The sequence below is a fragment of the Strix uralensis genome, chromosome 9 (genome assembly GCF_047716275.1).
Source record: "Strix uralensis isolate ZFMK-TIS-50842 chromosome 9, bStrUra1, whole genome shotgun sequence".
In the NCBI taxonomy this organism is placed as follows: Eukaryota; Metazoa; Chordata; class Aves; order Strigiformes; family Strigidae; genus Strix; species Strix uralensis.
The window spans coordinates 18,029,469-18,057,382 of NC_133980.1; the positions used below are offsets into that span (position 1 = coordinate 18,029,469).

The 27,914-nt window shown below is 36.6% G+C and overlaps 2 protein-coding genes across 3 annotated transcripts in view; both read right to left on the reverse strand.

The window, feature by feature from the left end:
- GRK7 (G protein-coupled receptor kinase 7) lies at window positions 1-24,185 on the reverse strand. The gene is made up of 5 exons (XM_074877604.1): window positions 24,095-24,185; window positions 20,784-22,645; window positions 19,572-20,009; window positions 5,310-5,581; window positions 1-1,035 (listed from the first exon to the last, which is right to left on the reverse strand). Exons 2-5 carry the CDS (start codon window positions 21,531-21,533, stop codon window positions 696-698), a joined length of 1,800 nt encoding a protein of 599 aa, XP_074733705.1. The 5' UTR covers window positions 21,534-22,645; window positions 24,095-24,185; the 3' UTR covers window positions 1-695.
- RNF7 (ring finger protein 7) overlaps window positions 23,651-27,914 on the reverse strand; it is a 7,368-nt gene continuing 3,104 nt past the window's right edge. The window contains exons 2-3 of one of the 2 annotated variants that reach the window (XM_074877606.1): window positions 27,506-27,553; window positions 23,651-26,040 (exon numbers count right to left, since the gene is read on the reverse strand). In XM_074877606.1, coding sequence (XP_074733707.1) covers window positions 25,984-26,040; window positions 27,506-27,553 — 105 coding nt within the window. In that variant the 3' untranslated portion in view covers window positions 23,651-25,983. The remainder of the gene's footprint in view (window positions 26,041-27,505; window positions 27,554-27,914) is intronic. The other variant, XM_074877605.1, reaches the window with a different exon arrangement.

Sequence of the window (27,914 nt, forward strand, 5' to 3'; positions counted from 1 at the left end):
TTAATAATAATAAATAAATGCTTTATTCAATGAAATTGGTGCAATCTTATCTTCACTCTGTGAAAATCATCTTTGAAAAGAGTTTGATCCTGTTGGTCCTATTTCCTAGTGATATGTAGAGCCTTCTTTTACATTTTATGACAATTTGAACATATTACAATTAAACCATCCAAAAACTACCAGAAATTAAGAAAACAACAGAGAGACTGGCTAACCAATAAGATTCCAAGTTTGACATGGTATATGAGCTCTACTGTCTAACTGAGAATATTACTTGAAAATTAAAAAGTCTTTCCTGAAAACTGTAGAACAAAGAGGAAATGTTAGTAGAAATAACAAGAAAATAGAAAGTAAACCAACAAATCATTGTATTCACAATGGTAGTAATTTTCAAAAGGTGTTGCCTCTTCCCTCTATTATTGCTTTGTGTATTTCAGAATTTCTATCATTCTAAGCTTCTTAAGAGAAATACGGTTCTTCATCTTGATAAATCTCCAATAAAATAAAAATATTATCTCCTTTGTTAGAAAAAAGGAAAATAATATAGTCTATACAGCTGATGGTCCTACATAGCCTGTCAATGTCATATTACACTGATTGTTGGTTCTTAAACAGATGCACTGAATTTCTGAAACACTGTCAGAATATGGAAAGTTCTGAGGTGGTTTCTACTCTTTTTGTTAATGATGTGATATTTACAACAACAAACAAACTCCCGACTTAGCTTCACTTCCATTTGTGTAACCCCTGGGACCTCTGTTAGGATCATTCAGTTCTTCAAACAGTCCCGTTTCTAGAATTTCTTCCTGCCAGGCTATAGGGACAGCACCTGTTGCAAACTTTTTGAAGAACTTCTTATCTTTGTCATCAAACTCAATTCCTCGTATTTCAGAGAAGTCAGCAATGTCTGTAATATCTCTGGCATAGACAACTGATGGATCTGGCACAAATGGAGGGTCAACAAGGTTTGCCTCTAGCCTGTGGAAATTTATTGTTTTGAAGAAACTATGTTTTCTTGGGTCATCATCTTCATTTCTGCAATAAAGCAAAGGTTTGTTAATCAGTACGATGTTTTGCTCTCAGATAGATACAGGTGGGTCTTTGTGTTGTATACATAAGAGTATTTTAAGGGGGGGGGGGGGAGGGGAGAGAGAAAGATCATACAATGCAATTCCTTTTTTTCATAACCAGAGAATGCTGCATTGCACAATATAAGCAAAGCTGAGAAGCAGAGAACATCCTGATCCCATTATTCATTACTCTACCTTTCAGGGTAAATCAGTCTGGGCAAGGTGCCATGCAAGAGTTGCAGTGCTGCTTCTGGCAGTGCACCGAGACACCCATAACCAAAGACAGACTTTAACCAGAACTGAAGATACAGCAAGCTGGGGAGGGGAAGGAATATTGGATTTACTGAATGGCAATGAAAGTCCAGTGGTTGGCTCTAGATTAACTAGGATAAGAATATCTATTAAACTTTAGACTGGGGTACATTGGGTTAATATATCTAGGGACTGACTCCAAGGAACAACAGTGAATAGGAAAATGGTGACAAATGACATTTTTGGTTTTATCTTAATTCAAAGCAGCTTTGCGTTTACATCATAAAACTCAGTTATGTCACTCTAATAAACACTCTCAGTTTAATGAGTCTGTTCATTAACTACTCTTATAAATTAGCAAAGATTTTAAGCAAGAGATTCACAAATTATGACATTAGCAAAAGTATATGTGCCAGTGTCACAAACACAATCCTTTATTAATATTGTTAAAACCCAATAATAAATTCCAAGGACTAAAATAATTGTAAATACATATTTTAAGTACATCTTATGAAAAACAACTGCATTTTTGCTGTACTGAGAATTTTTGCTGTAAAATAAACAGTGAACTGTTTCATTGTAGACCCATAGAGAGACTTGTAGGATATTCTGATGATGAGAACAATCCGAGCCTCAAATGTGTGCTTGTTAAAGCATGACCACAAGGACCACAGCTTTTGAACTGTGCCTCCAGCATCAAGGCATGCCAAGTTTGAGTTTTGAATTCTAGTGAGAGGAGGAGCAGAGAGGACCACTGCATTTTCTACACCTATGCACTTTTTAAAATGTATTTATGGATGCACTGGTCTTGAAAATGGTAATGTAGGAAAATCAAATTTGTCTGGTTTTTAGCAACTACCATTTTCTGAGGCTAACATGCTGCTTTTTTATCTTCCCACTTCCTTTCAAAATCATATACTTAGCAAAGTGTAAGCCCTCATATATTTCTAGACAATGTTCTATGAACAAAATGTAATGCAAATCTCTGCAAAGTCTTTTTATTTTCACAAATGTGTAGAAGCACTATATAGAAGTAGTAGATTTGTGTGACTACACAAAATCTTCATTTTTTAAGACCTTATACCATGTGTACAGAACAGCTCCTCTAGCTTGCCACTACTGCCAGTTCCTCATACACTGTCCTGCCATGCTTCTAAGCCTGCCTTGGTGCTATCCAGCCACAGCTGAGATGAAACTACCAGCTGCCCTTTTCAGCTCCCTGATTAGAAAATTGTCATTTTGCACCTCTGCTGCCTGGTTATTCTGAGAAGGTCACCACCAGCCACTAACCACTGTACACTACCTGTGACCAGGATGCTAAATCACAGCCTGAATAATGATACATGCTGCCATCTGGGCAGCCTGGGCAATGAAATCATGAAGTTTACAGCCCAAAAGAGCCATATGAACGCAATTATGAATGTATAAATTAAGTCAACAGGGATCATGACCTCTGCATATATATAGTCCTGCAAAATCATCTCCTAACTTAACTAGCTAGTGACAACCAAGTACTCAAGCAGCTCTGGAACCTGATGTGATTTATTTACATTCACTGTTTAGCTTTAAGTGCATTAGATTTGCTGTTTAAATGAACTACTGCCTTGGGACGCTAGTGAGCTAGTAGCGTTGACAATCCTACTGGGCAGATGTACTCACAGAAATTTCACTTCATTTTGCTTTTCATTTCTGTAACATAAACCAAAAAGCACTAGAAGCTGGTGAAGGCTCCAGAATAAATTGCTGCAGTGCTCCTCATCCTGATGTATTTTGATGTATTTTCTGACACTACCAAAACCATAAAAAGTTTAAAAACATAAAGCTACAGGAACGCCATCTACTGGAACCAGCTGAGGCATCTTCCAGCTAGCTGGAGATGAACTTGAGCTCTTCCTCTGTGAACTGCATATTTATGTAGCTTAAATAGAAAGAGCAAATGAACTCATCTAAACTCTGTCAATTTTGTATTCCTCCACTGAAATAACTAACTAACTAAATAAATCACTATAGAGATTTGGGATTTGAGATGTCAATCCCAAAGAGCTTGAGTGGAGAAAAAGGGTTACATCTTTCCTGAGTTAGCCAGTGACATTGAGTTTTCAACAAAAGAGTGGAGAATTTTAAAAGGTCAGGTGTACAAAGTAGAGCTGTCCTTGAGCAGCTTTAACTTATGCAACAGGCACTTATGTAGATAACCCAAGGTCTTCTTGTCCTTCGCAGAATTACAGTGCTAATCTTTACATAACGATGAGCTGTCCTCAATAGTATCACCCTGTTTAAGAGGTACATGTGGGCTTTTATTCTTTATCATGCCCAGCCATGGTATACATCCTTTCATTTTCCTTCTCTAAGTACAGCACATAAGAGTAAGAATATCTTAAATAGCAGAAAATTAAAAATAATCTCTGCAATTACCTTTCTGTGCACATTTATCCCATTACTGAGAAATAATGTTAACAGTAAGCAGACAGAATCATTGCAAATTATTCCCTCGGCAAAGGGAATGTGGTTACAGTAAGTGAATAGTCTGTTGCTGGTTTTGCTTCAGACTTGCTGAATGAACTTGATCCAAGTTGCTCAGAATCTCTAAGTTTCATCTTCCCCTACTCTGAAATTTGTTTACTTCACAAAATGCAGTAAGACTAAATGCCTGTAAAGCATGCTGACTTGTAAGGAGGAATGTTCTAAATGCTTTTGTATTAAATTTATTTTTAAAATAAGCTCTTTAAACATATTAAAAATAATACAGATTTTGTATCAAACATACTCTATGTGGTGTTCAATTTTTTTTTTTCTGCAGCCTTGCAGAGTTGTTGGGAAAACTCATCAGGCACAAAGAATAGTTGTCTTCACTTAGCACTGGAATAATAAGAATGTGTATATTAATAATATATTACCTTTCATTAAAGTTATTTCTTTCAGGCAAATGTGTGACTAACATTTTGCAAATCTGGTCTGCATTGTTATGAAATATAAATTTAGAAGACTATTTGTACATTTTCATTAAGTCCCTGTGTTTATTCCACCTTTAGATTGGAAAAGCACCTGATACATATATTTATATTCATAGATTATTCAAATCATGGTGTACTCTAAAGACAGGTACTATCAGTTTCCTATTAGTTTTTTATATTTTTATTATATTTCTTTTATTTTGTCTATATTGTAAACGTAGATCCCCAGTCTCAGAACTGCACTAAATCATTTTTTTGTATATACACACACACATATATTGGAGGGATCAGAGATATTACAAGTTAAATGTTACAATGCTTAGCTTTCCAATTTTCTTGCTATTGAGCAGCTACTTGAAATTGCTAAGTCAGGGACACATCCATCAGTCTTCATCAACCCAGAGCCACCTCTTAAGTCCCCCAAAATGTTTTGCTTTATAAGAATTTGTGCACAATATTCTTTTCCTCCTGGGATGAGTCAGGAAAACCAGAACGTCTACAAGGTTTTTTTAAAGCACTTGAGTAAAGCAGAGGGATTAAGGTCTCTTCAGTAAGAAGCCAATGACACAGCCTTGCAAGTTAGATATCTGCAAGGAAGAGAATCCACACTGCAGATTTGGATTTTCGCCCACATCATTCCAGTAAGTGATACAGCCTAAGGTTTTTGCATTCATTCTGCATTAGCATAGATACAGGTATCTACTTGAATATCCTTTACTTTTAGGAAAGAAAAGGTAAGAGAAATGGGCTGCTCTCCCTTCTCCCAGACTAGAGTTTCACCCCAAAAAAACACCAAGAAAGGACCTCCTATGAGTAGCCTGGGCTGAGGATGGACAATCACACTATTGCAACAAAATTCCTTATTTCCATATTATCTTCAAAACTTTCCACCTCTCTCCTCCTAGAACTGAAAAGGAAAATGCAATACTCTATAGAAAGTCAAGATCTAACCTCATTTTGTGCAATACGTAAAATAATAATATTGTTTGCAGCTTTAATCTGGCTTTTACTGAGTTTGAGAAGTAAGGCATACCTGCTTCCTAAACGATTCTCTGCTGTCTTGGCCAAGAACAGTTGGCAAATATCTTTTGCTTCCTCTGTAAAGTTGGCATGTTCAAATTTCACCTCATCTTCCAGAGTTCTTCTTTTAACCTCATCCTTACTGACCTTTTCTTTGAAATCCTTGAATGGTGTTCGCCCAGCAACCATCTCATAAATACTACACCCCACAGAAAACCAGTCCACAGAATAGCTGTATTCTTCTTCCTTCAGGATTTCCGGAGCCATATAACCATTTGTCCCAGCCTATTACAAACATACAGACAGATTTACTATACAATGTCAGTAATTAAATGCATACAATTAAACAGACTAGCCTGTAATTCTTCCAAAATATTAGTAATACAATTGATATATTTTGTATCTAGAAACTGTACAAATTAACATATTTTTTTTATCTAGAAACTCCGAGGTATAACTCTTGTTTTAGCACAGGGACTATATCTGTCTTTAAACATTTTAGCATATGGGAAAACTGTCTAAAATATGCTCTTCAAAGGTGAAATGACTCTGCAATTTCTACCTAAAAGTGTTTTCTTTATAAAATTAATGTTTAGCTTGCTTTCTTCTTCCATATTAGTTGTTTTCCTGTTAAAGATAGGGTTGCTAGCTTTGTCCTGCAAACACAACTAGCAATCAATCTGAAAAGATTAAAAAAAAGACAGGAATGAGACAAATAATCATTGATTCCCTCCCTGCTCAGTGGTTATAACTGGTCCAACACAGGGGTGTGCGGCCAGTGAGAAAATTCTCATCAAAGCCAGTAGCTGAGCTGCATGAGGAGGTTCTCACTTGCACTCCCTGTTGGTTTCTGGAAGGAGGTACTACCACCAAGGGCCAAGACAAACTCTTAAAACCATTGTAAGAAAGTAAACCTATGGAAATTATAATTAGTAAATTAGATGCATTCAGATGAAAGAACAAGTTCATATTTCCTAACCGAAAAAAGGTCTCTGAATAAAGACTATTACTATATACAGCACTAATGGACCCTTCTCCAAGAGAAGTGGCCACTCTGAGAGAGGATTCTGCCTGATCCCTTCCCAGACCAGGCCTGGCACAACTCCCCCGGGGGACAGACTGCACAGTGTTCAAGAGAGCTCCTGCTGCCTCCCTCTCCAGGGAGCTGATTCACCTGGAAGGAAAGACAGGAGGTCAATCTCTCTGTACGCTTTCTGCCGCACTGTTACGTGACCGAGGATGTGAGATTTCAATTGAAACAGCATTCTCTCCAGACCCAACATTTCCTGTCACATCTGATGCTATATCTTATTTTATATATTTACCAGATTCAGCTAACACTGATAACTATGGCAGAAGTTGTTTGAACCTCTTTTTTATCTTTTTGAAATACTGGCACTGATGTATTAGTAGTATTACAATTTGAAGTGAAAACTATCATTGTGCAAAATCCCACTAAAGGTTATTCAAGATGGTCATTATTATTGCCACCAGAACACAAGTAGTGACAGAGATTGACTCCAAACCAAAACAGTTAGAAAAAGGTAACTAAAACTAGAGCTCATTTGCACAAATTATATTTGTAAAAAGCACAGTTCAACAGATGAATTTCATTTTATGAGGTCTGGGTAATTCCTCTAATATTTGCAACTTTAGGCACAGTATTTCTGAGTCAGGTCTACTATAAATTTTAGCTCATGCCATTACACATTATGGCATATACTCTACTGTAAACAATGTGTGCAAGAGGGAACATCTTAGCATCAATTACAACATAAATCTAATGGTCAGAAAATTAAATCCAGTTTGTTTTTCCTCTCTGTGTTTTTTTAATTTTAGGGATATAGAGCAAAATCCTCCATTTGGTTGAAAAACAGAAATGAGATGAGAACAACAAAATTATCAGCCAGGTTGAAAGCAAAAGAAAAGGTTAAAAGCAAACTGTTGCCTCCCTCACTAAGACCACAAAAGTACAGAGGAGCAGTATGGGCATTGCAGCAGCTGACATCATTCCACAGGTAATTTGTACTGTTGGCAGTGAATTTCTCTAAGTAAAAGTTAATATTGAGAGACACCCTGACAGTATTACATTTTTATGTGTGATTACTACTCTATTCAGAAAGGGGGACAAGTGCTCAGATACAGACCACAGAACCCAGATCCATCTGGCCTCAGAAGATCATGAAACCTGGAAGGGGTTGAAAGCAGTAGAGAAAGTTTGGTATAAAAGGATGCACACAGAGCTCATTGCAGGTTAGTGAACACAGACACTAAATAGGCTTCTGGAATATTTTTTGTCTTTTTTTTTTTTTTTTTCCTTCTGGGAAGCAATAAACATTTTTACTGAGATGAAGCTGGGGCACTAATGCCTTGAAGAACTGATGAGTCATATCATCATCAAAATGTACCCTGACAGCACAGGATGGTCTTTCTGATAAGACATTACTTTGCTGCAACTTCACATCATCATATGGGAACTGGATAACTCTGACATGAACAAGTCTGAATTCTGTGATCATGACTGTCTCAAGGCAGCTCCTTTCAGACTGCCTCTCTTCCCTTGCACTTGTGTTTTCTCCCATAGCTGTTTTTTCCAAATAAATAGTTGCCAAGTAACTTCAGTCTCTTCCATGTCCCTTTTACACATAACCTTCACACATTGTCACACCATACTGAAGAACATAGTGCTTTGACATGGTGCTCGTGTTTCAAGAACAGAGAAAGCAAGATCACAATCACAGACTAAAAAGACTGCATGACCACAACTTGACAGACACTAGGGATGGACCAACAGCAGCTTCCCTTCAAACTGAAGTGAAAGACTGTGGATGGGGTTACTGTGAACATGAATTAACTTCAAAATTCTAAATTAGTAGCACTTAAATCTTTTGAGCTCGTTTTGAGCTGATTCAGCTCAATCTGAGAGAAGTCTAGAAACATATATTGTTCCTCTGATATAATTCAGATTTTTATGAGAGCTGTTTTTTCTCATGGAATTTCATCAAAACCTGAACATAATCTTAAAACAAATCTCTTCCAATCCTGAAGCTTTCCTATGATTCATAATGAAGGAACAGGCTGAGAAGCAGGAATCTAAACCTAATCTCATAACCCCTGAGACTCAAAACCCACTTAAACATTACCATTTTATAGCAGAAACAAACACATTTCACAAGTAGTCAGCAGTGATGTTTAAGGGGGAAGAAACACATAAACAAGCAGGGGGAAGAAATAAATAAATCTCTGCAATCTTTATCAAAACAGGAATTTGAAGAAAGGAGCTTAAATTTTAGTCTTTTCCACCTATTTCTACATATGTGGAGCTTTGGCAAAATCATTTAGGAAGAAAGATGACAAAGCCATAAGCATTTGCTATATTAGGGAACACACAAAAAAAGGAATCATTCATCCCCCAGAACTGGAATAACATACGTCTTTCAAATGAAGATTTAATTCTATCTTTGGGGAGTAGATAGCATTAAAGGAAAGCTAAAACCGAACATCCCTGCACTAATCATTATGAAGAACAAGATGTCAAAAATCAGATCATCTTTCAAGGAAAACAGATCCTGTGGCAACATGAAAAGCAGCCTCGATGACTCAGGAGAGGTTTATTTAAGCAGGTAAAACAGAAGCTTAGTGAAGGGAGTTCTTAAACTGTACAGCTGTCAGTAGCAGTAGTGAGATTTGAGCAGCAAAAAAATAGTGTATTAGGCGGAATCAGTGTATCCACTGATTCCCAAAGCAAAAGTGATTCAAAGTAATGAGTTAAGTTACTCTCAGCAGGCCAAGAAGAAAATAAATATACTGCAAACTATACTCAAATGTAAAAAGGTAAAAAAAAAAGGACAGAAAGCAAAGGAATTAAAAGATATCACAAAAAAGATAAATGCATTATTTTTGAGAAGGTCTTTATTTTCCATGGGCTGGTACAGAGTATTTAATTCAGTTAGAATTATTGACCATGCCTCAGAATGCATACCTCTAAGTATGGTATGTCTATTGCACAAAAAAATAATTAGGTTTTTATGATTTTGTGGCTGTTTTCACTCAATACAATTTATAAGTAAATTCAGAAGTTGTGCATTAATTGAAAAACACTTTTTCTTACTAGATATTATTTTACATAGATACATGTCACTCTTAATGGAAACAGGGAAAATAAAAAAACCACACTCAGAAAGTTAAATTCCTTTTTTGACAACTCTACACTACTTGGACTTACATTGGGTTTTGACTGAGACTAAGACCAAGCACATTATTTCCTTCTTTCCTCTAGGATTCCCGGTAAGACCAGGACAGATTTGAATATAAGTGTTGACTGTTCAAGTAATCTTACAAGAGACACACAAACACATCGAATGACCTCTTCACTGACCTGGAAGCGTCTAATGGGACACAATTTAAAAAAATATCACAAAGGAGCCAAAGAATGTTATATTACCCCAACTTTTTTACAGAAGGCAGAAATCATATGCCATTGCACAGACACACAACTTTTTGGAGTGTAGTCAGTGCAACGCTAGCTAATTTTTGCTTGCTCTCCATCAATACTGTCTTTTGTGATGATGAGCAGGATGCCTTACTTGCATATGCTGTTTGAAATATAAAAATAGTCATTAAATTTCAGTCAATTAAATTTTAATTGACTTGCTTTTGAAAAGGGTTAACAGATCTACTTCTCCCTTTATTTCTCCATCTTCAGAACAACCCAAAATACAATTTTTCAATAATCCTCTAAAATGTGATGACCAAATGTTGTCCTTGGATGCATTAGTGAGGTTCTGTTAAGTGGAATTGTTGCTTTGAGTGTGGTTTGACAGGGCATAGTAGAAATGACTCATCTGAAAGTATACAAATGTTTCTTTTGTGAAATGTGATCCTGCATAAATTTTTAAAAGGTCACATAATTATAATCTTTTAATAATACAAGATGTGATCCTGAGAAGCACTAAGTGCACTCAGTTCCCAGTACAGTCAACGGTACTTGGCACACCACAACTCTGAGCAGAGCGAGGCCCACAGTGTAAGCACGCTCATACATCCTACTCAGATTGCTGTCCTGAGAAGGGAAAGTCCCTTGAACACTGTCGTTATCCCAGCTTCTAGCAGATGCAGGGGAGAAAGAAACAAAACTCTCTGGAGCTTTCATGAGCACAGCAACAGGCAAATGAGGAGAAACGGGGTTTAGATCTCTCTACCTTTTCCCACAGATCTCTGCAAAACAAACTCAATTGATATCACAAACCAAACAGTAAAGCAAATCAGAATGTCTATCTTTTGTTTGCCATGGCACAAGAACTGTTGAACAGAGGAAAAAAAACAAGCTGAGTTTAGCTCTATCAGCTGTTTCCTGGGGCTCGGTCCTTCCTTCCTCCAAGGGGTGCCACTGCCTGCTTTGTTCTCTTGTCCAGCTGTTCCTCCACTCCTTCAGCAATGGCCTTAATAGACCCTGCAGGAATGCAGGAACAGACCACAGAAAACTCTTCTCTGCACACAAGCTAATAGGCCCTAGACGTAGAGAAGAACAACTGATCTGCCCCTGTCACTCACTTTACATTCTTCATTTTTCTCCCAAGAGCCACCGTGAGGAGGAATGGAGCGTAATTTAAATGAGTCACACACAGTTGCAGTTCCTCCACACTTTCTCACCACATGTTTATACAGCAACAAGAAGCCAGTTGATCAAAGGCAACTATCTTTTAAAAGAAGATAAAATCAAATATAATTAGAACAAAAGGCACCCTCAAAAAGTCTCACAGAAAAAAGATTTTGGCATGTTGTTAATGCTTAGCAAAGGGAAGGACCTTATGATGGCATGCCCCATCATAAATTGATGGGCTGCTGATTCAGAAGAACACAAGGATGACTGTTCAGAGTAACAGGAAAAGATAATGAGAAAGACTGCATAGAAGTTTAGGAGCTACTGAATCCCACTTGCTTACACACAATTCAAGACCAAAGTTTTTTTCATTTTCACACAGGCACATAATCTTAACAGGGAAAATTATCTGCCTTAAAAAACCCCACACAGATAAAAGCACAAAAGGGACAAAACAAATTTCTACTATATTAGAATAAAAGGAAACAAAACTGCCTCTGGGTTCAATGTCACTAACTGGAGTAGTAAAAAAAAAAATCCACCATTGTTTTTTACTCTTTTAAGTTTGGACATCAGTAGCCATTGAAATCAAGGAAGTTGCACAAATGAAAGAGAAAGCCACTTCTGTGACAGTAAGGGCAGGCTGCCTCTGTGCTCACATTTGGGAAGAGAAATAGACACAGTTACAGCATGTTTTTCAGTTTAGATTCATGCTATATGAAAATCAAAGGGACAGCTCAAGGAAGGACGGTCTAGTAACTGGGCACCAATTTTAACTTGGAACTCCACAGCATCTCCCTACTCTCCTCCTGTGTGATCATGTGTAAATCACTATCACTGCCTCAGATCCTACTGGAGATAGAACCTGCTAACATCCGCACCTTGGTGAAGTGTCATCAGAAGAAATATGCACTGATAGACAGTGAAGCAATCAGACATTATAGAGATGGAGCATATAGGACAAGCAGAACACTGATACAAACTCATAACCACACAATTAGAATTCAAGAACTTAGTTCTCTAGTCTTCCTGTAACATAATTTTCCCATTAATTTCCCTTTAAATTTCTCCTCATCATTTCCCATCTATATTGTGTGAATAATAATACTTCAGAGATGCTTATGGGTTTTTTAATGACCACAGAATATTCCATAAACAATATTAATATGGGAGAAAATTCTCCATCTACTTTGGCCTGTATATTTTATGAAGCTCTTCATAATGAATGCAAATACAGTATCATAGCACAATGCACAGGTGGCTTTCTCAAAAAGGGGATACCAAAGAGAAGTTCTGTGTCAGTGCCCGTGTGACTGAGGGAACAGGACTGCAAGGTGCCCTAAGAAGGGTACTAGCCCTTCAATGTAGGTTCAGCTCCTGTGGGTTAAGCAGTGCAAATGACAATGAGGCCTGGATGGTTACTGTCTTATCACTAAAATCTTTCAGGATTACGACTAATGTTGGAGGTACAATTCTTTTACATGTAAATCCAGGAAGATGGTACTGGCTGCATCAGACCAAAGGCCATATGGCCAGTTTACTGTCTGTGAATCGGCCAAAAAATGGATGCTTAGGGAAGACTATAAGAACCTGGTGTGTACATTGATACTTCTCTAATACTTTCCTAGACTCCAACTGTTTTCAGTTCAAGGGCTTCCAGAGACAGAAATGGTTTCTCTCAACAAAGTTGTCTTCCATCAATTGTCCACTCTCCCCCTGAATCTAGATAAATTCTTAGACCCTACAAGATCTTTTGCAAGAGCCCTGCAGCTTAACTATACATTGTGTTAAGAACCACCTCCATGTATTTTGAAGCTGCTACCTTTCACTAGCAGATTTTAAACTTGAACAATGAGCAAAACCAAACCCACAATTTTCCCTTGCTTATGCCTGTAATTTCAGGATTTTATTTTGTCTTCATAAAAAAGTCATTATATGTTTGTTAACTGAAACTACTCATCACAGTAAGTGGAATGTCATGTAGTCCAATAAGAACAGAAGTACAACATTCCTCACCATCCCGTAGCTTACAGTTCCTGCAATACTGCTTCTGGTCAAAGCTGCCAAATCAACAGTTCAAAGAATTACGTTGTCAGACAAATGTTCCATTTTTTACCCAATAAAATAAAAACATCTTTGACAGTGTTGAACCAACAAGTGGCCCACTAGATGACTTACCAAAGAGATCATTCCAGAATGTATATTATTTTCTATAATAAATAATGAACAAGAGACAAAGGGATTAACCAGTAATATTTAGCACTTAAGCTATTTCAACATGAAAAATTCTATGTAAGTAGCTAGCTCCTTCCTAGCTCTAGGAAGGAACTTGGTAAGGAATCTCTTGCTTTTTTTATAGAGCGTGCTATAGCATTTATTAACTGTCAGATTAAACTGAATGAAGAACTATTTTAAAAGTCATGCAAAGAGACTTGATGCTATGTCTTAAAGGGCTCTAATGTCTTTCCTCAGAGAGGAAAATGTGTCTCATGGGTGGCACACCCTGTCTAGGAAAAACATTTAATGGAACACATTGCATTCTCATGATTTTAGACGACTACAGTATCCTTTCTGCCATCTCCAAAACTGCAGGAGGCAGAATGGTCCCACAAAATCATTTTTTGCTCCCTTCACTCTCTGATCATGGTATTCATAGTGGATAAGGTTGCATACTATAAACTGTGTTTCAGAGATTAAAAAAAAAAATCTGAAATACCTGTCATGATGACGCCCTTCATAATAACCATGATTATCAAAATTTTTAAGAACAAAGTTCTGCTAGTAAAACAATCCATTTTACATGTCATACTTAAAAAAGCATAAGTAGAATGGTAGTTTTGAAACTGTAAAAGAGCAGCAAGTCACTCTAAACCTGAGCAAATGAAGGGCTGTCATTTTTCAAAGTGCAGAGGAAGAATAAATTTTTACAGAATCTTATCCATTATGCCATGTGATAATGACCAAAGGTCAACTGTAGAATAGCTTGCTGAGTTATTTTTTATTTCACAAGTCTAAACCCTCCTCCTGCTTCTCAACTGCCTTGAAATTAAACTGCAAGTTTCAGGAACATCTAAATAGATTTCCTTCTGTTTTCTTAAGAAATAGAATCTTATAATAAACAAACATACAGGAGGGCAAAAGGACATTTTGAGTAAGATTTTAATCAAAACATGTTTTTCCTATAAAAATATTATTATGTCCTTCAAATATATAAAACATAGCACAGGAAAACTGTGAAGCCGCCTGAAACCTCAGAAGATATGAATACACATTTATAAATACTACACAGATATGTTTGCCTTATTTTTCACAGTTATTATGTCAATATTTAAGCTCTCTGGCTCACATGCATCTGCACAAAAGTACTTCACAATTTACGTGCAACAGTCGCTTTGCACCAGTAAGGGCAGAAAGTTCTTCCTGAAATAAACAGCAAATATGCACTGACTTCTGGAAAAACAGAATTAAGTCCTCTATATTTTGATATGCGGAGGATATGAGAGTACTAAACAGAAGAACATGCTCACTTTTCTCACAACCATTCTCAGGAAATTAAGTAGTATTACTCTTTTGATTAAGGGCAGGAGCATTTGATTCATATACAACTGAAAATTCACTTGTATAAGAAAAAGTTGCAGACACTTCAAGAAAAAGGATTGCCAAGTCAACCTGTTCAAGTGGAGAAACTTGGAATGGAGGCTCCTCATTTCTGTCATATGCAAAAAGAACTAGCTCCAGAATCAATCAAGTGAGTACATAACTAGACAAAACATTTTGCCTGTGCAAAAGCCATCTTTGCAGACTCTCAGTTTCTCCTTGTTGCCTTTTTTGATTATATAAGACAAAGAGAGTATCAACATTTAAAAAGGGGTACTTTTAAGATACAATCTAGTTTATGCACAGTATGATCAACACATCAGAACAGATGCTACACTCACATTTGAATGAAAAGTCATAATGGTATTTCCTCAATTCCTGAATAATTATATTATCACTGGCAAAGAATTTATTTCCGTTTCCAGTGATGTAAGAACTCTGAGTAAGTGTGCATATACACGTTTCTAGGTAGATTACACAGGTACATGCAAGTATCACAAGAAGATCCCATATAATCCATGTTTGTTTCATGAAGAAAACATACATTGTAAGTAGTTCTCAATTGCATTCTACTTCTTTTATTTCCGAGACTGTTATTGTTCAAACTTGTGTATTTTCTTTTTCATTTTGGTGACTTCTCCGTTCTAAAGCCAGCTAACACTTTGCAAGTACAAATCAGCACACCTTACTTAGTGAAGTTAAAGTTTTCTAAACTCTGTAATTATTACTGTAACAATTACTTACAACTACCTATATCTGTTCAAAATAACATTCAGATGAAAAGCCAGATGTTTCTACTTGCTGCTTTAGCAATTGAAAAGAAAGGAAGAAAAGTAAGGCTGGGTATCCAACTCCTTCTAGACCTTTATAAAGAGCACTGTTTCTGAAAGCAGGGTATTTTTATTTTAACAGCTACAGACAAATTGGTATAGAGCACAGAAATATTTCTCAAAAGGAGTATATGTAATGACAATACTTAAAGGATACCAAAGCTACTCCTTCAGTTACATAAGTATTAATCATCAGCTGCACAATGCCTTTTCTGTAGCATAAAGGCACATTACTTCATAAGACCACATTAAAGTCACCCATCTAAAATTCAAAAAACCTTTCCACCCATAAAGAAAATAATCTTTGGCTGGTAAACAAAACATAAACATTATCATTTCATAGAAGTCCTCACCAAAAACTTGGAAAATGTCTAAAACAGGAACTTGTTAACTAGCTTAGCACTTGTGCCAAACCTAATCACCTAACAGATTTACAAAAGGGATTTATGGATCCTCCAGCTGATGTATGGGTGATATGCATTTATTCATACATGAGGAGCTAGGAATTTTTCTTATGCTTTTAAAGTGGAACAAATTTATCTTTAATGGCTTGTACACTCATGAGAAGTGTACAAAACTTTCAGAATGCATCAAAATACTGTATTTTTGCTATCTCTAATGAAATAAATGCACAGATAAATCCATATATTATATACTATTCCACCCCACATAAGGAATGATGAAAGTCATCACATGATGTTTCTACTTCATAATATACAACAGAAAAGAGACATAGAAAAAAAAAAAGGCAGAAAACTGCTACTTTGTTTCACTATCTATGATGTATTAAGAGCCACTTTCATACTAGCATAGTTACAGTCAAACATGTGGAGATGAACATTTTTTAAGCAGGTGCCTAAGATCAGACGTCTACTCCACATTTGTTTACTTGGCTCCTCCTGATCTATAAAGGTATGGAAGAATCTTCTGTTTTATTTTGCTTATTCACAAGGAAGATCCACTTAACACCTAAAGAACTAGAGACATCATGAAAAGATTAGCACTCAGGAAGAAAAACCTAAATCACAAGAGAGATTTTTAGACAGTTGTTGAAAAATCTTAAATTATTTTACTTTATCTTTAGCATCTATTTAGTTCACACCCTATGCAAACAACTCTATTTTGAAGAAGGGACCATTCTGCTTCTTCATTTAAGTGTATGAGACCAAAACAGGATCTCCATACTTAGAATGAATAGTCTCATAATAAAAGTAGCTTTACTGAACACAAGGGTAGCTTGCATTGTAGAAATCTGTTCTGTGTGAGTAAACTGCTAAAATATGACCCAGAAAAACATATTCCTTTTCTTCCTCTGAAACGGTACTTCAGCAAAACAAGGAATTCAACAGTTGCTGCTACTGATATTTCTAAGATGAAAAACAAGAAATAAAATGAAAGATCAAACAACTCAAGCTTGCTCAAGCTTCCAATTTCATTAGACAACAGAAAAAAGAAAAAAAAAATCCAATTTTTTTTTAATGTATCGCCTTACAGAAAGGCCACAACAGAGGCAATTTAAAAAATTATTTCTACCTTACATTTAATAAACAAACTATTTTAATTCTTCATAATATGTGTAAGGCTGGCTAAGTAAAATTTATCTTAACAGATGATATAAATGACCATTAACTGTACCAGACAGTTAAACCATGGTTTCATTTGGTACTAGGGATATTAGTTACTTTCAGGCAGTAGAATGACTTGTGAATATGATTAAAGCAAAGTTAGGCATTATTCTCATAGTGCAATAGAACAGTATTTTAAGTATGATATTGAAGAACCAGGTCATAAAAGAGGGTTACAAGGTTACAAGGGCTTTAAAGTCAGAACTGCTGGAGATATGAAGTTCAGTGTATTACAACATCCATCGAAACAGAAGGATTCTTTGCAAATGGATAAACAAATTGAAATGAAAAGGTTGTATGTTATAATCAGTAGTATTTTCCCTATAATGAATGACTGAAAATTGTAAACCTTTAAATTGTTAGTTCAGACCATCATCCAAAATCTAGAATTTATCAGATTTATGATGTTAGGCACTTCACGCAGATATATAGTACAATACAAATTTAGCCTGGAGGAATATATTTTCTGCCTTAGCTTATAAAATCGCCCTTATAAAACTGTGTCCACGAAATGGTGCAACTGATTAAATTTAATTTAATAAATCTGTCTTGGAGCCATAGTCATCTTTTTTGAGGAGAAAACTCCAAACCTATACAAATACCTTCTCTCAAGACTTTTTAAAAGTGATAATGATTTGGTAGTCATATTCCAAAAGCATGTTATCATATAAGCTTTCTGCCAGTTTTAAGTCACAATGTAACTGTCATTAGTAAACTTAAAATGGTGCTGTTAATTTTTTTTTTTTTTTTTTTTACAGGGGTATATGGTGAAGCTTAATGCAACAAATTTTGTAAAGGTGTTTCTAGGTCTTCCTGTGTACGACATTACTATAAATAATAGCAATATCTAGCTCTTACATAATGGTTTTTTAGTAGTAGCTTCCAAATGACTCAAATAGGGTTAGTTTATAGAAATGCAAAAAAATACTGGGAATTATTATTCATCTAACTCCCTCATAGTTATGATACAGAAAGTGAGGGGAAAAAAAAAATCTTTTTCTTCCTTCTCCTATTTCTATTTCCTGCATGAATAAAACTGCCTTTAACAGGAATTCCTTATAACACACTACAATTGTGTAGTATACTATTCATTGCAGTTTTTGCTCTAATAAAAGCACTCATATAAGGGTGAATAGTGCTTCTAAGAACAGTGAACAACAGAAGAAAAATCATTATAACAACTTGATGACTGTCATAGAAAGTGAGGATGAACAACAGCCTTGTCCGCTACTGCTTTGAGATTTTACCCTAACACCAACAGAATTGATTAGACATTTCTATATACACTTTTTTTTTTCTTCTGTCAAGCCTCACATATTTACAAGTAGGAAAAACTGCCCTTGGACAAAATGATTTTTTCTGATCATAATAACTGCATGCATCTATAACTTGCAAAGCACAGTGAGGTTTATAGCTTTGGGGTCACTGATCAAAATGCCATCTTCACAAACAAGATTCCCATTTCACATAAGTTCTGTTTAAAAACCTGCCTTAGCTTTCACAGAAGCTGTATTTTCATATCTAAAACACAATGCAGTCTCATTTTAAAATTATTTCCTATCTAAAGATACATCAATTTCCACATTTTCTTCCACTGAGAACTAAAACCAGTATAATACAACCCTCTTAAATTGCCAGGAAACAAAATATATTCCTTCTAACTACAATTTACTTTATTAACAACGTCAAAAGACGTGTGTACTTCAAGCATGTGTGCCTCAAGAAGGTCTCCTCTTCTACTGAATTTCTACAGAGTTACTTGAAAGATTTGGGGAGTTTAACATAAGGCAGTTAGAGCAGTTCATAATTTGCTTCTGTTTCTTCATGTTCTTAGTGTATTTCAGACACATACACTCATTATACAGATCTTTAAGCTCCAGACACTTTGGAAGAAACATGTTTTTTCACAGTTAAGCTACCTGAATACATCTTTCTGAGTAAACCTCTTGACATTATTACAAATCTGGGTTAGTTTGGAATGACCACAGGCACAGCTGAAGTGCTGCACAGTCTAATTCACACAGCAAAAACCAGTTGGTCATCCAACTCTTTCTTCCTGCACTTGTGCACAGTCACGCACATTTGCAAACTGTCATCAAGTCTGCTAGCTTTTTCAGGAATGAATTTGTTGGGGGAGGAAGGTTGGCAATGATTTATTGTGCAGCACCATGAACACCTGCAACACAATCAGTAGCATTGCTTAAGAGTAATCTGGAAGAAACTGTATTCTTCTAGGAGCAAAAACTGAATACAGAAGGAGTCATATCTTTGGTGCTCATTAAACAAACAAGTAATTGGTTCAATCAACAACTATGCACTATTACTCAAGGCACAAAGCATTTGTGTTAGCCTCTCTAAAATGACTGGTTCAAGAGTTTATCTTAAAAGAAACAGGTCAAGCTGATTCTTCTGTTTCTGCGTAAGAGAAGTTATTTTACTACATATAGCATCTAGAGAGTTAATTAACCCAATCTTCTTACCACCTGTCTCTTGGAATGAAATAACCACGTAAGGTCTTTAGCAAAGAACAAATCCAGGGGAATTAAGTCTTGGACTCATAATGTGTTAGAAATAGAACATCTTTCCTTCCCACTGCCCATGTTCAATGAATTTGTACTCACCCTCTGAGTGATGCTTCTTCCCTCTTTGACTTTCACTGCCAATCCAAGATCAGATAGTCTGCAGTTGCCATTATCATCCAGGAGGACATTTTCTGGTTTCATGTCCCGGTACACAATCTTGATGGAATGGAGGTGCAGAATCCCACAGGTGATCTGAGCTGAGTAATAGATGACCCTGTTCATTTCCAAACCCCTTTCTCCCACATTGTAGATGTGATACTTCAAATCCCCTCCATTCATGAGAGTCATGACAAGACACAGATGGCTTTTGCTCTCATAGGCATAAGCTAGTGTGACTACGAAAGGGCTGGTGACCTTCTCCAGAATCTCTTTCTCCAGTAGTGCCATCTTCTCTCCACCTTTCTTTTTCAACCTTTTCTTATCCAGTTTCTTGCAGGCATACATCTTGCCAGTATTTTTCACTTGGATGGCACAAACCTAGAGAAGCAAGATGCACGAGGAAAGGTAATGAAGGAATTTTACACATACAGACTGTAATATCAAGGGAAGTAATAGCCAGGAACTGGGGAGTCACTGATACCGATTGGTAGCTGCTGATGCTAACTTCCGTGGCAGAGTATATTAGCAGAGAAAATAAGGAAAAAAACAAGAGTACAACCTCTTCTGTTCTGGACCAGTATATGGTGGACCTTACGCAAAGTTCTTGAGGACACTATTAGTAGACATGTATTAGCAAAGAAAATGAACAAGGACCCATTCTCTGACCATGATAATACACGGCATCTACAAATTGCATCTGCATAGCTAAACTCCCTTCCATATCAGAAAAAGGCAGCCTCATTCATACTGTGTTTTGGGAACAGAACCCGATCTGTGCTATTCCCTAAACTGCACCTAGGAATTATCTGCGCGTCTGAGAGATAGCACAGGCTAAAAATGGCACCAAGGAGTAGACTAGTAATTAACTATATGGACAGCCATGTAAGCTTTTGTGAAGAACACCTCTTTTTTACTAGCATAGATACAGAATATAAAAACGTTAGAGTAGCTCTTCACTAACAGGCATCTGGAGCCTCTATCACAGTATAGATAACAAATGCAGCCTAATTTCTGGGAAATGGACAATCTGAAGGATTAAGTTTTGCAAAACCTTATACAATTTCTTAAATCATTGACAAGTTCCTCTGCAAACCCACCTGCTGGTCTTGAAAGGGGAGGGATAACCCACATCCTTAAAAATACAGCTCTTACCTCTCCAAAGCCACCTTTGCCCAGCACTCGGTATTCATAAAAGTACTTTTCAGTTATCGGCTGCTTCTCAAAAACTTTCCATTGGAGGAATCTGTCATAGAAGGAGCTGGTCTGGAAGTCCTGGAAGGGGTTGCCTTTAAGGAAGAGTTTGGCTTCCTCCTTGGCCAGCTGCATGACACTGTCATAGTCTTCCACAGTAGCTGCCTCGCATTTGCTGGCCAAGTCAGAGCTCATGAAAGCCAGATAGTTTTTGGAGCCTGCCTTAAGAAAATTGGTGATCATATTCTCCATGGTACTGCTCTTGACACTGTCCTCTGCCAACTCCCACTGTGACACTTCATCCAGGAAGTCCCTAGCTACCAAATGTTCTGGCACTGTCTCCAAGAACTCTCTGAATAATTTCTTGCCAATGGGCTGCTGCTCACAGATGCTATCATAATCAGCAGCAATGGCCTGTCTAATCTCGCTGCATTGATCAACCCTGGGCAGTGAGAGGCTCTTACGTCTCCTTTGCATCTCCTTGGTGTCTCCATCTGCACTCTTCCTTGCCTGCAGATAGGCTGTGTTGGCAATCAGGTTGTCAAGCCCCCCCATGTCACACATGTTGGCAAGCTCTTGGGGTGGCAGAGCGTGGTTGAGACAAAATGAGTAACTCTCCCAAGTGCTGTGCTGTAGGTGCCCTGCACTTCTGCCTGCTAGTGGTGTGTGGGGGCTTCTGAAAAACACCAGGGAGACTAACTGCTTTTGCATTAAATACCTCTGAAGGATTTTCACTAAGTACCTTTAGGTATATGCACCATTTGTGGAAAGTGACTGGTAAGAGGTTTCTCTATAAGGAGCTTTGAAGTTGCTATGTATAGCTGAGGGATGACATCCTAGGCAAACCTTCTCACTGGCAGCACCAAATACACGTAGTTCAGCTGCTGGTTTTCAGAATGGGCCATGATAACCTTTAAATGAACCAAGATTTCATCTATATGCAGAGAACATGCAAAGGTTCCTGTCTGCAATACATGCACACTCCAAACACAGTGGCACTCTGGCCACAGTTAATAGGACAGCCTGTATCTCCCCCTCGACGGAACACCAACGGACTAAGAATTACGTAAGTTGGGATCTGGTTTTATAAAAAGCTTTTATCACAAATCTGCCATGCCTGAAACAGAAGTTGACATAGACTGACACGAGTCATTGAGCTTTAAATTATCCCACAATTCAGTGGTTTGAGCATCCATGCTTCCAAAACTCAAGTTATATTCAACATCCATGACTGAGCTCCACAGACACTTCGTGCAAACCCTGATGCCTTATGTGTCTGAGCGCATTACATGCGGAGGCTAAGACCTGCTGCCGGTCTAAAAATAATAATCCGTAGATATGAAACAACATTCAGCTCTGACTTCATCTCCTACCCACAGAAAAAGGAGATACACTTCAAATGACCAGCCAAATCTTGCCAAGACACTTCCATATGTTATTGTAGCCTCAGTTTATTTCCCCTGCTGAGCTTTACGACCGTAGCTGGCAGGATGAGAAGGTGGCATCAGTGAAGGGACAAAGCTGATTATAATCGAGTGAAGGCAAATTCCACCTGACTTCAGTCACTGGCTGCCTACCAGGAAGTCTGTGCCCCGTTTTTTTCCCAAAAGAATAAAAACCCTGTGGTAAGTGTGGCACTTACTAGGCTAAGCCCCCTTCTGTTGTGGGGTCATGTGATCTGGCTGCGAAAACTTTCTTTAAATATAAGGAAGGTATTATGGGAAGAGGAAGAGCAGTTCCATGATTCTTCCAGTAGCATGGGGTCAAGCTGTACTCTTGAGGTCAAACTCAAGTTTCCTTTTCTCTTGGAGCAAGCTGAAGAGCTCAATCACAAATGGTAAACATTAGGAGTAACAACAGGCACCTCAGACTCCCTACAGTAAGCGCTAAGCCCTTCTTGGCTGCTTTTTGTCACTCTACTATGACGTAGTATTGTTTTTACATGCTTAATCCTGTCTACATTGAATCCATTTGACATATAACTCATGCTTATACTCTACAAAATTACATTAAAGGAGTGTTTTTCTAGCTGTGACTGCAAGGGCCACCCCTTGCAAACTGCTACGTGTGCACAAGAACACGATGTACTCTAAAGTATTTGAAAGTTTCCTTGTACACCAATCACTAATTCTGCCAGGTGAATGCAAGAAGAGGGTAGGAGAAGGTTACATGAAGGCCTAAATAATGCAGCCTGTAGAGTAAGCAAAACTGAAAAAAGTCCAAGGAAGAAATGCAGAATTCTGCTGGCAGCTTTTTCCTGAAAATGATGCCTACAGCAACATAGTCCTATACTATCCTGGGTACAGAAAGGCAAAAAAGGAGGTAATAAAAGTTGCAGGTCCTAAAATTCAGCAGGGTCTTTTTTAACATTTAGCAAGAATGCCATCACAGCTCAAACAGTAGCTGTACGAATGGCTGGTGGCTGGGGACCCACGGGTGAACTCAAACTTACACCAGCTATTGATGTATTTATGTCTAAGCAAATCAAGAAAATACCTAATGTTTACAGTTATCTGCATAAGACAGACACATTCACAGGTCCAAAAATCATCCTGCTCTGTTAATTAGAATCTTTTTCTATTTCTACAGAACCTAAACTTTCTCTAAAGAACAGAACTTCATAAAAAGCAAAGTGAAACAATATGATCTTTGGACACATACTCATTACTCCAGTCACTTTTGAGAGAAGAGTCCAGCTAGATTTGCTGAATTATCCAAATCTGCCCAGCATTTATTAACCAGTGGAGAAAAGTAGATCAGCATTAATCTATTAGTCAATAATGGCTATTTAAGTTAGTGTTACCTACTCATAAAACACTATGTTTGCATGAGAAGCAAAACTGATTTATTTTGCATGTACAAGAGGAGAACAAATTCAAGACTAAAAATGGGTACTTAAGAACTATGCTAATGGAATATCAGGGTATGATTTGGAACAGAAGAAAATTTCTCTAGTGCAAAGCTCATAGAAAGACTGGGATTTAAGCTAATCTTCTCTAAATCACAGAGAAAATATGCAGGACTTAAAATTCATTACCTTGTATTCTAGGTGAACCTCTAATTACTGATCAACAAGATACTTATAATACACAGATACATACAAATATCAGTTGCTTTAATTTTAACATTCTCTTTCATAATACCTCATTTGTCTTAACAGCTGTTTGAGCCTTTCTACCTTTTCTACAATTATAATTCTCAGCTATTCTTGTCATGCAAGTGACATGAACTGAAAGCAGGGTGAAAATTACTTTGGTATTTTCCATATTTACCTGTAAACCAAAGCAATATGAAGAAAGAAGTCCTCTGATGGGACTACATGAAAGTAACAGCAGTTAGAGGATGGAGCCTGGGACCAAATTCTGGCAAAGAAAATAGGTGGTAGATAAGATAAAGTTTAACTTTGGTAGGTAAGATATAGTTTAACTTTGACTGCTAAATATTATTTCCGCATCCAACCAGATTTTCTTTTGCAATCATTTCAGGAAGAAATACTCCACGACAACGTAACTGCTATAGGCACTTCATTACTACTGTTAACCTATTTTATATTTGTTTTCTATTTTAAGACAGACATCATCTGGGATAATAACAACTGATGTGATACACTGTAACAGTGACACAGGATTTTTTTGATCTCAGTGTGTAATGAGACAAAAGCTGTATTTAAAAAATTTAAAGCATTTTAAAAACAAGATTACAAGTATTAAACAAAACCACAGTAAACTCTGCATGTATGCTTGATGACACAAAGATTGCTATTGGAACTACTTTATACAGTGAAGATAAAACTCTTTAAATATACTTAAACAGAACTAGATATACATCTCCTGAGAAATGCATTAATATTAAACATTTAAGATGATAATTTTGAAGTAAACAATTATATGCATATAATATTGCTTCAATTTCACCCATGTTTATTAGCCATTTTATTAAGCCTGAATTTGTTACAGACTTAAAGCAGTAATTCAACCTCTTTATTACATATATTAAAAAAAACCCACAGCATATGTTCAGATTAATAGCGATTACTTTGGATATTTAGGGAAATGAGAAAGTCAGAGGCAAGTACTTAAATATTTGTAAGAAAAAAAAAAAATCACAATTCATATAAAAAAGATGATACATTGAGGATTTCCACAAAAATGAAACAACGCTTTCTCTCACTTCCAAAACATTGTAACCAACAAAATGAAAAAGAAATTTCCATGAAACCACAATTTAACATGTTTCTCTAGATTTACTTAGTACCTGGTTTCCTTGGGATATTTAAATTATCAGTTTTGTTTGCTTTCTATATTAGTCAGCTGACCAGCGAGACTGTTTACACCTCTAGTTAACTGATATCAAATATGTGTATTTGTACCAAAAGTCTCTGGATTAACAATACGTGTCTCCATGACCCTTAACAGAAATACAAATTAAAAAACTATTAATGTGGTTAAATTTTAATACTATGGTTCTAGAAATCATATTTAGAATACAATACAGCAACTGACTTAGAGATACTACAAAACAAAATTTTCTCAAGTCATAAAAGAAACCCTAAATCAGAAATGCTTAGTATGGTGTGACAGGAAAAGCACATAGCAAATGCTTTACACACTATTCATTTTAGATTAAAAACCAGAATATTTTCTAAAAAACTCACCAACTGTGGTTTTGTATACAGTATTACTTAGAAAACAATTTCTTTACTGTGACAGTAAACTTTGCAGCGTATCAGACTTACAGGTAAGGTTGCTCTTTCAAGTTAATTAATCTATCTATGCAAAAACATTAAATAAACTGTATTTAGGGTATAATCTGCATCACCACATTTCTATGCTCTGATACAGTTAACACTCAAATTGTAACAGATACATTTGTTAACGTAGTGTCTCTCTTTTTTCAGTTGTGGAAATCTCTGCAGTAAGACTGACCACTGCCTCCTCGTACAGCAAAGAGCATACAACAAAACCACACTAATCTTGTAGCAGATAAATTAAATAAATCATGCCATGATTGACATGTTCCATCTTTTTGTATAAGCATATGGTATAAGACATACACTATTTCAACAAATTCAACAGGAAAAAAAAAAACTTCCAGTGTTTTTATTTGCCTATTCTCTGCACTACCCAGTCCTGCTGGCAGAGGGGACAGCGATTATTCTGTTTCACCCACAAGGACATGCAGCAATTGTGGAAGGAATGATTGCATTCTCCCCAAACCACTGAAAGAGAAGAAAGAACATGTTCCAGTCATGCTCAGCTGTCCAATCAACACCTACAGCAAGGTCCAAACTATCATTCTCAGAGTTTATAACCACTGCAAGCTTTAGAGACAAAATGGGTTATCACTGATTTATCCACTGAGACTGGATTATTATGGTCATTCTGATAAATCAGTTCTCTGTCATCAATCCTCTTCCTTGCTTCCAGTTACAATAGAAGAAATACATGTATTCTCACCTTCTTGTATGAAGTGACAGTTTTGTGAATGTATAAACATATTTATCAGTTCTGTCTAGGAAATAAGTGCAACTAGCTAAATTCTTCACTTTATCTTCCCCAGTATCAAAACATAGCCAATGTACTGCTGACTACTGCACAAGGGAATATCACCAAATTCTCATCTGAAACGAGGTGTTTAAACTTAAATGTATGATATTAAGGAGGCACATTTGACACAGTATATAGCCTCAAAATGGGATCTTAGACCAGAATTTATTCACAGGCCATAGTTATTTCAACACAACAAAAAGGGTTATCTACTGTGCATCTACTCCTGAATAGTATTAGTTACTTTTAGTTCACATTTTCCTTATTGGAATACAAGTGTACCAATCAGAGGAGTGTTGTAGATTATGAGTTTTCTCTCTACCTTAAATAGGACACTTAGCAAGCCAATTAAGACATCTGGAACACAAAATTCCAGTTCTCATTAAAACAATCATCAAAAACAACAGTGGATTAACTTTGAGACAATATATTTCAGAACAGAAAGAACAAGGGCATGGAAAGGTTTACCACTGGTTTAAAAGATGACTTAAAAGCTTAAAGCAAACTGTTTGAGACAGTTTTCACTATTTTCAATTTAAATATATCAGAATTAAGTAAAAATTTGCATACATTGGTATGCAATTGAAAGTATGTTTAAACAGCATTATAGCAAATCCAAGTGATTCCACCTTTTCAAATGATAAGTGAACAAACAGGCAATTGCCTCCGCTGTGTCTGAATTAAGACTGGGAGAAATACCGCTTTCTAACCCAGACACACATTTATTTCACAACAGAGGATTTTTATTGGTATTACCATTGTGTCTTCTGGCATGCATCTCAGAACAAACTTAAAAAAAAAAAAAAAGGAGCCTTTTTCTGCCCACTTCAAAAGTGTACATTATCATCTCCTCAATTATGCTTGGGGTGAGAGAAACTTAAACCTCTCGGTTGCATATGTCTTGACTGCAAATTTGAAGCTGTTTTGTTCTACACCATGTCCAAAGTGAAAAATAATTTTATTAGTGCTGAAGAATAAAGCATAAAGTATTACTAATGTAAAAAGATGACACAATGTAGAACAAAACACCAGTTTACTTTTGAGCTTAATAAAAATCAGTATTCCCTTCAAACTTTAAAATGCACCCTACTGAGAGAAGCTTCAATTGAAAAACAAGCGAATGAAATCACTACATACCAACACAATCTTCTTGTTTGTTTTCAGCTTGACATCTAAGACAGGCATCTGAAAGTAAACAAGAACAAGACCCAATTTGATTCTCAGGATTCCATCTTAAGAATAGGTTTGTCAGAGGAAAATATAAACTCTAAAACCGATTTACAAAGGTAAAAATCCCAAGTTTTGATGTCTACGTTCAGCCCTTTAAGATTAAATAACCCTCCCTAAATTTTAAAACAGTGCACATGACAATGAAATATATATCTGAAAGACATCAGAAGGACTGTAAACCGTCCAACAAGTTTTGTTTATTTTCCATTGCTTTGGTATTTTCATAACTTCTGCTGAAAAAAAGCCTTCTCCATTTTGTAGATATAACAACCAGCAGATCCCTGCCAAGGCACTCAGGCATATTAAGTCCAGAGCA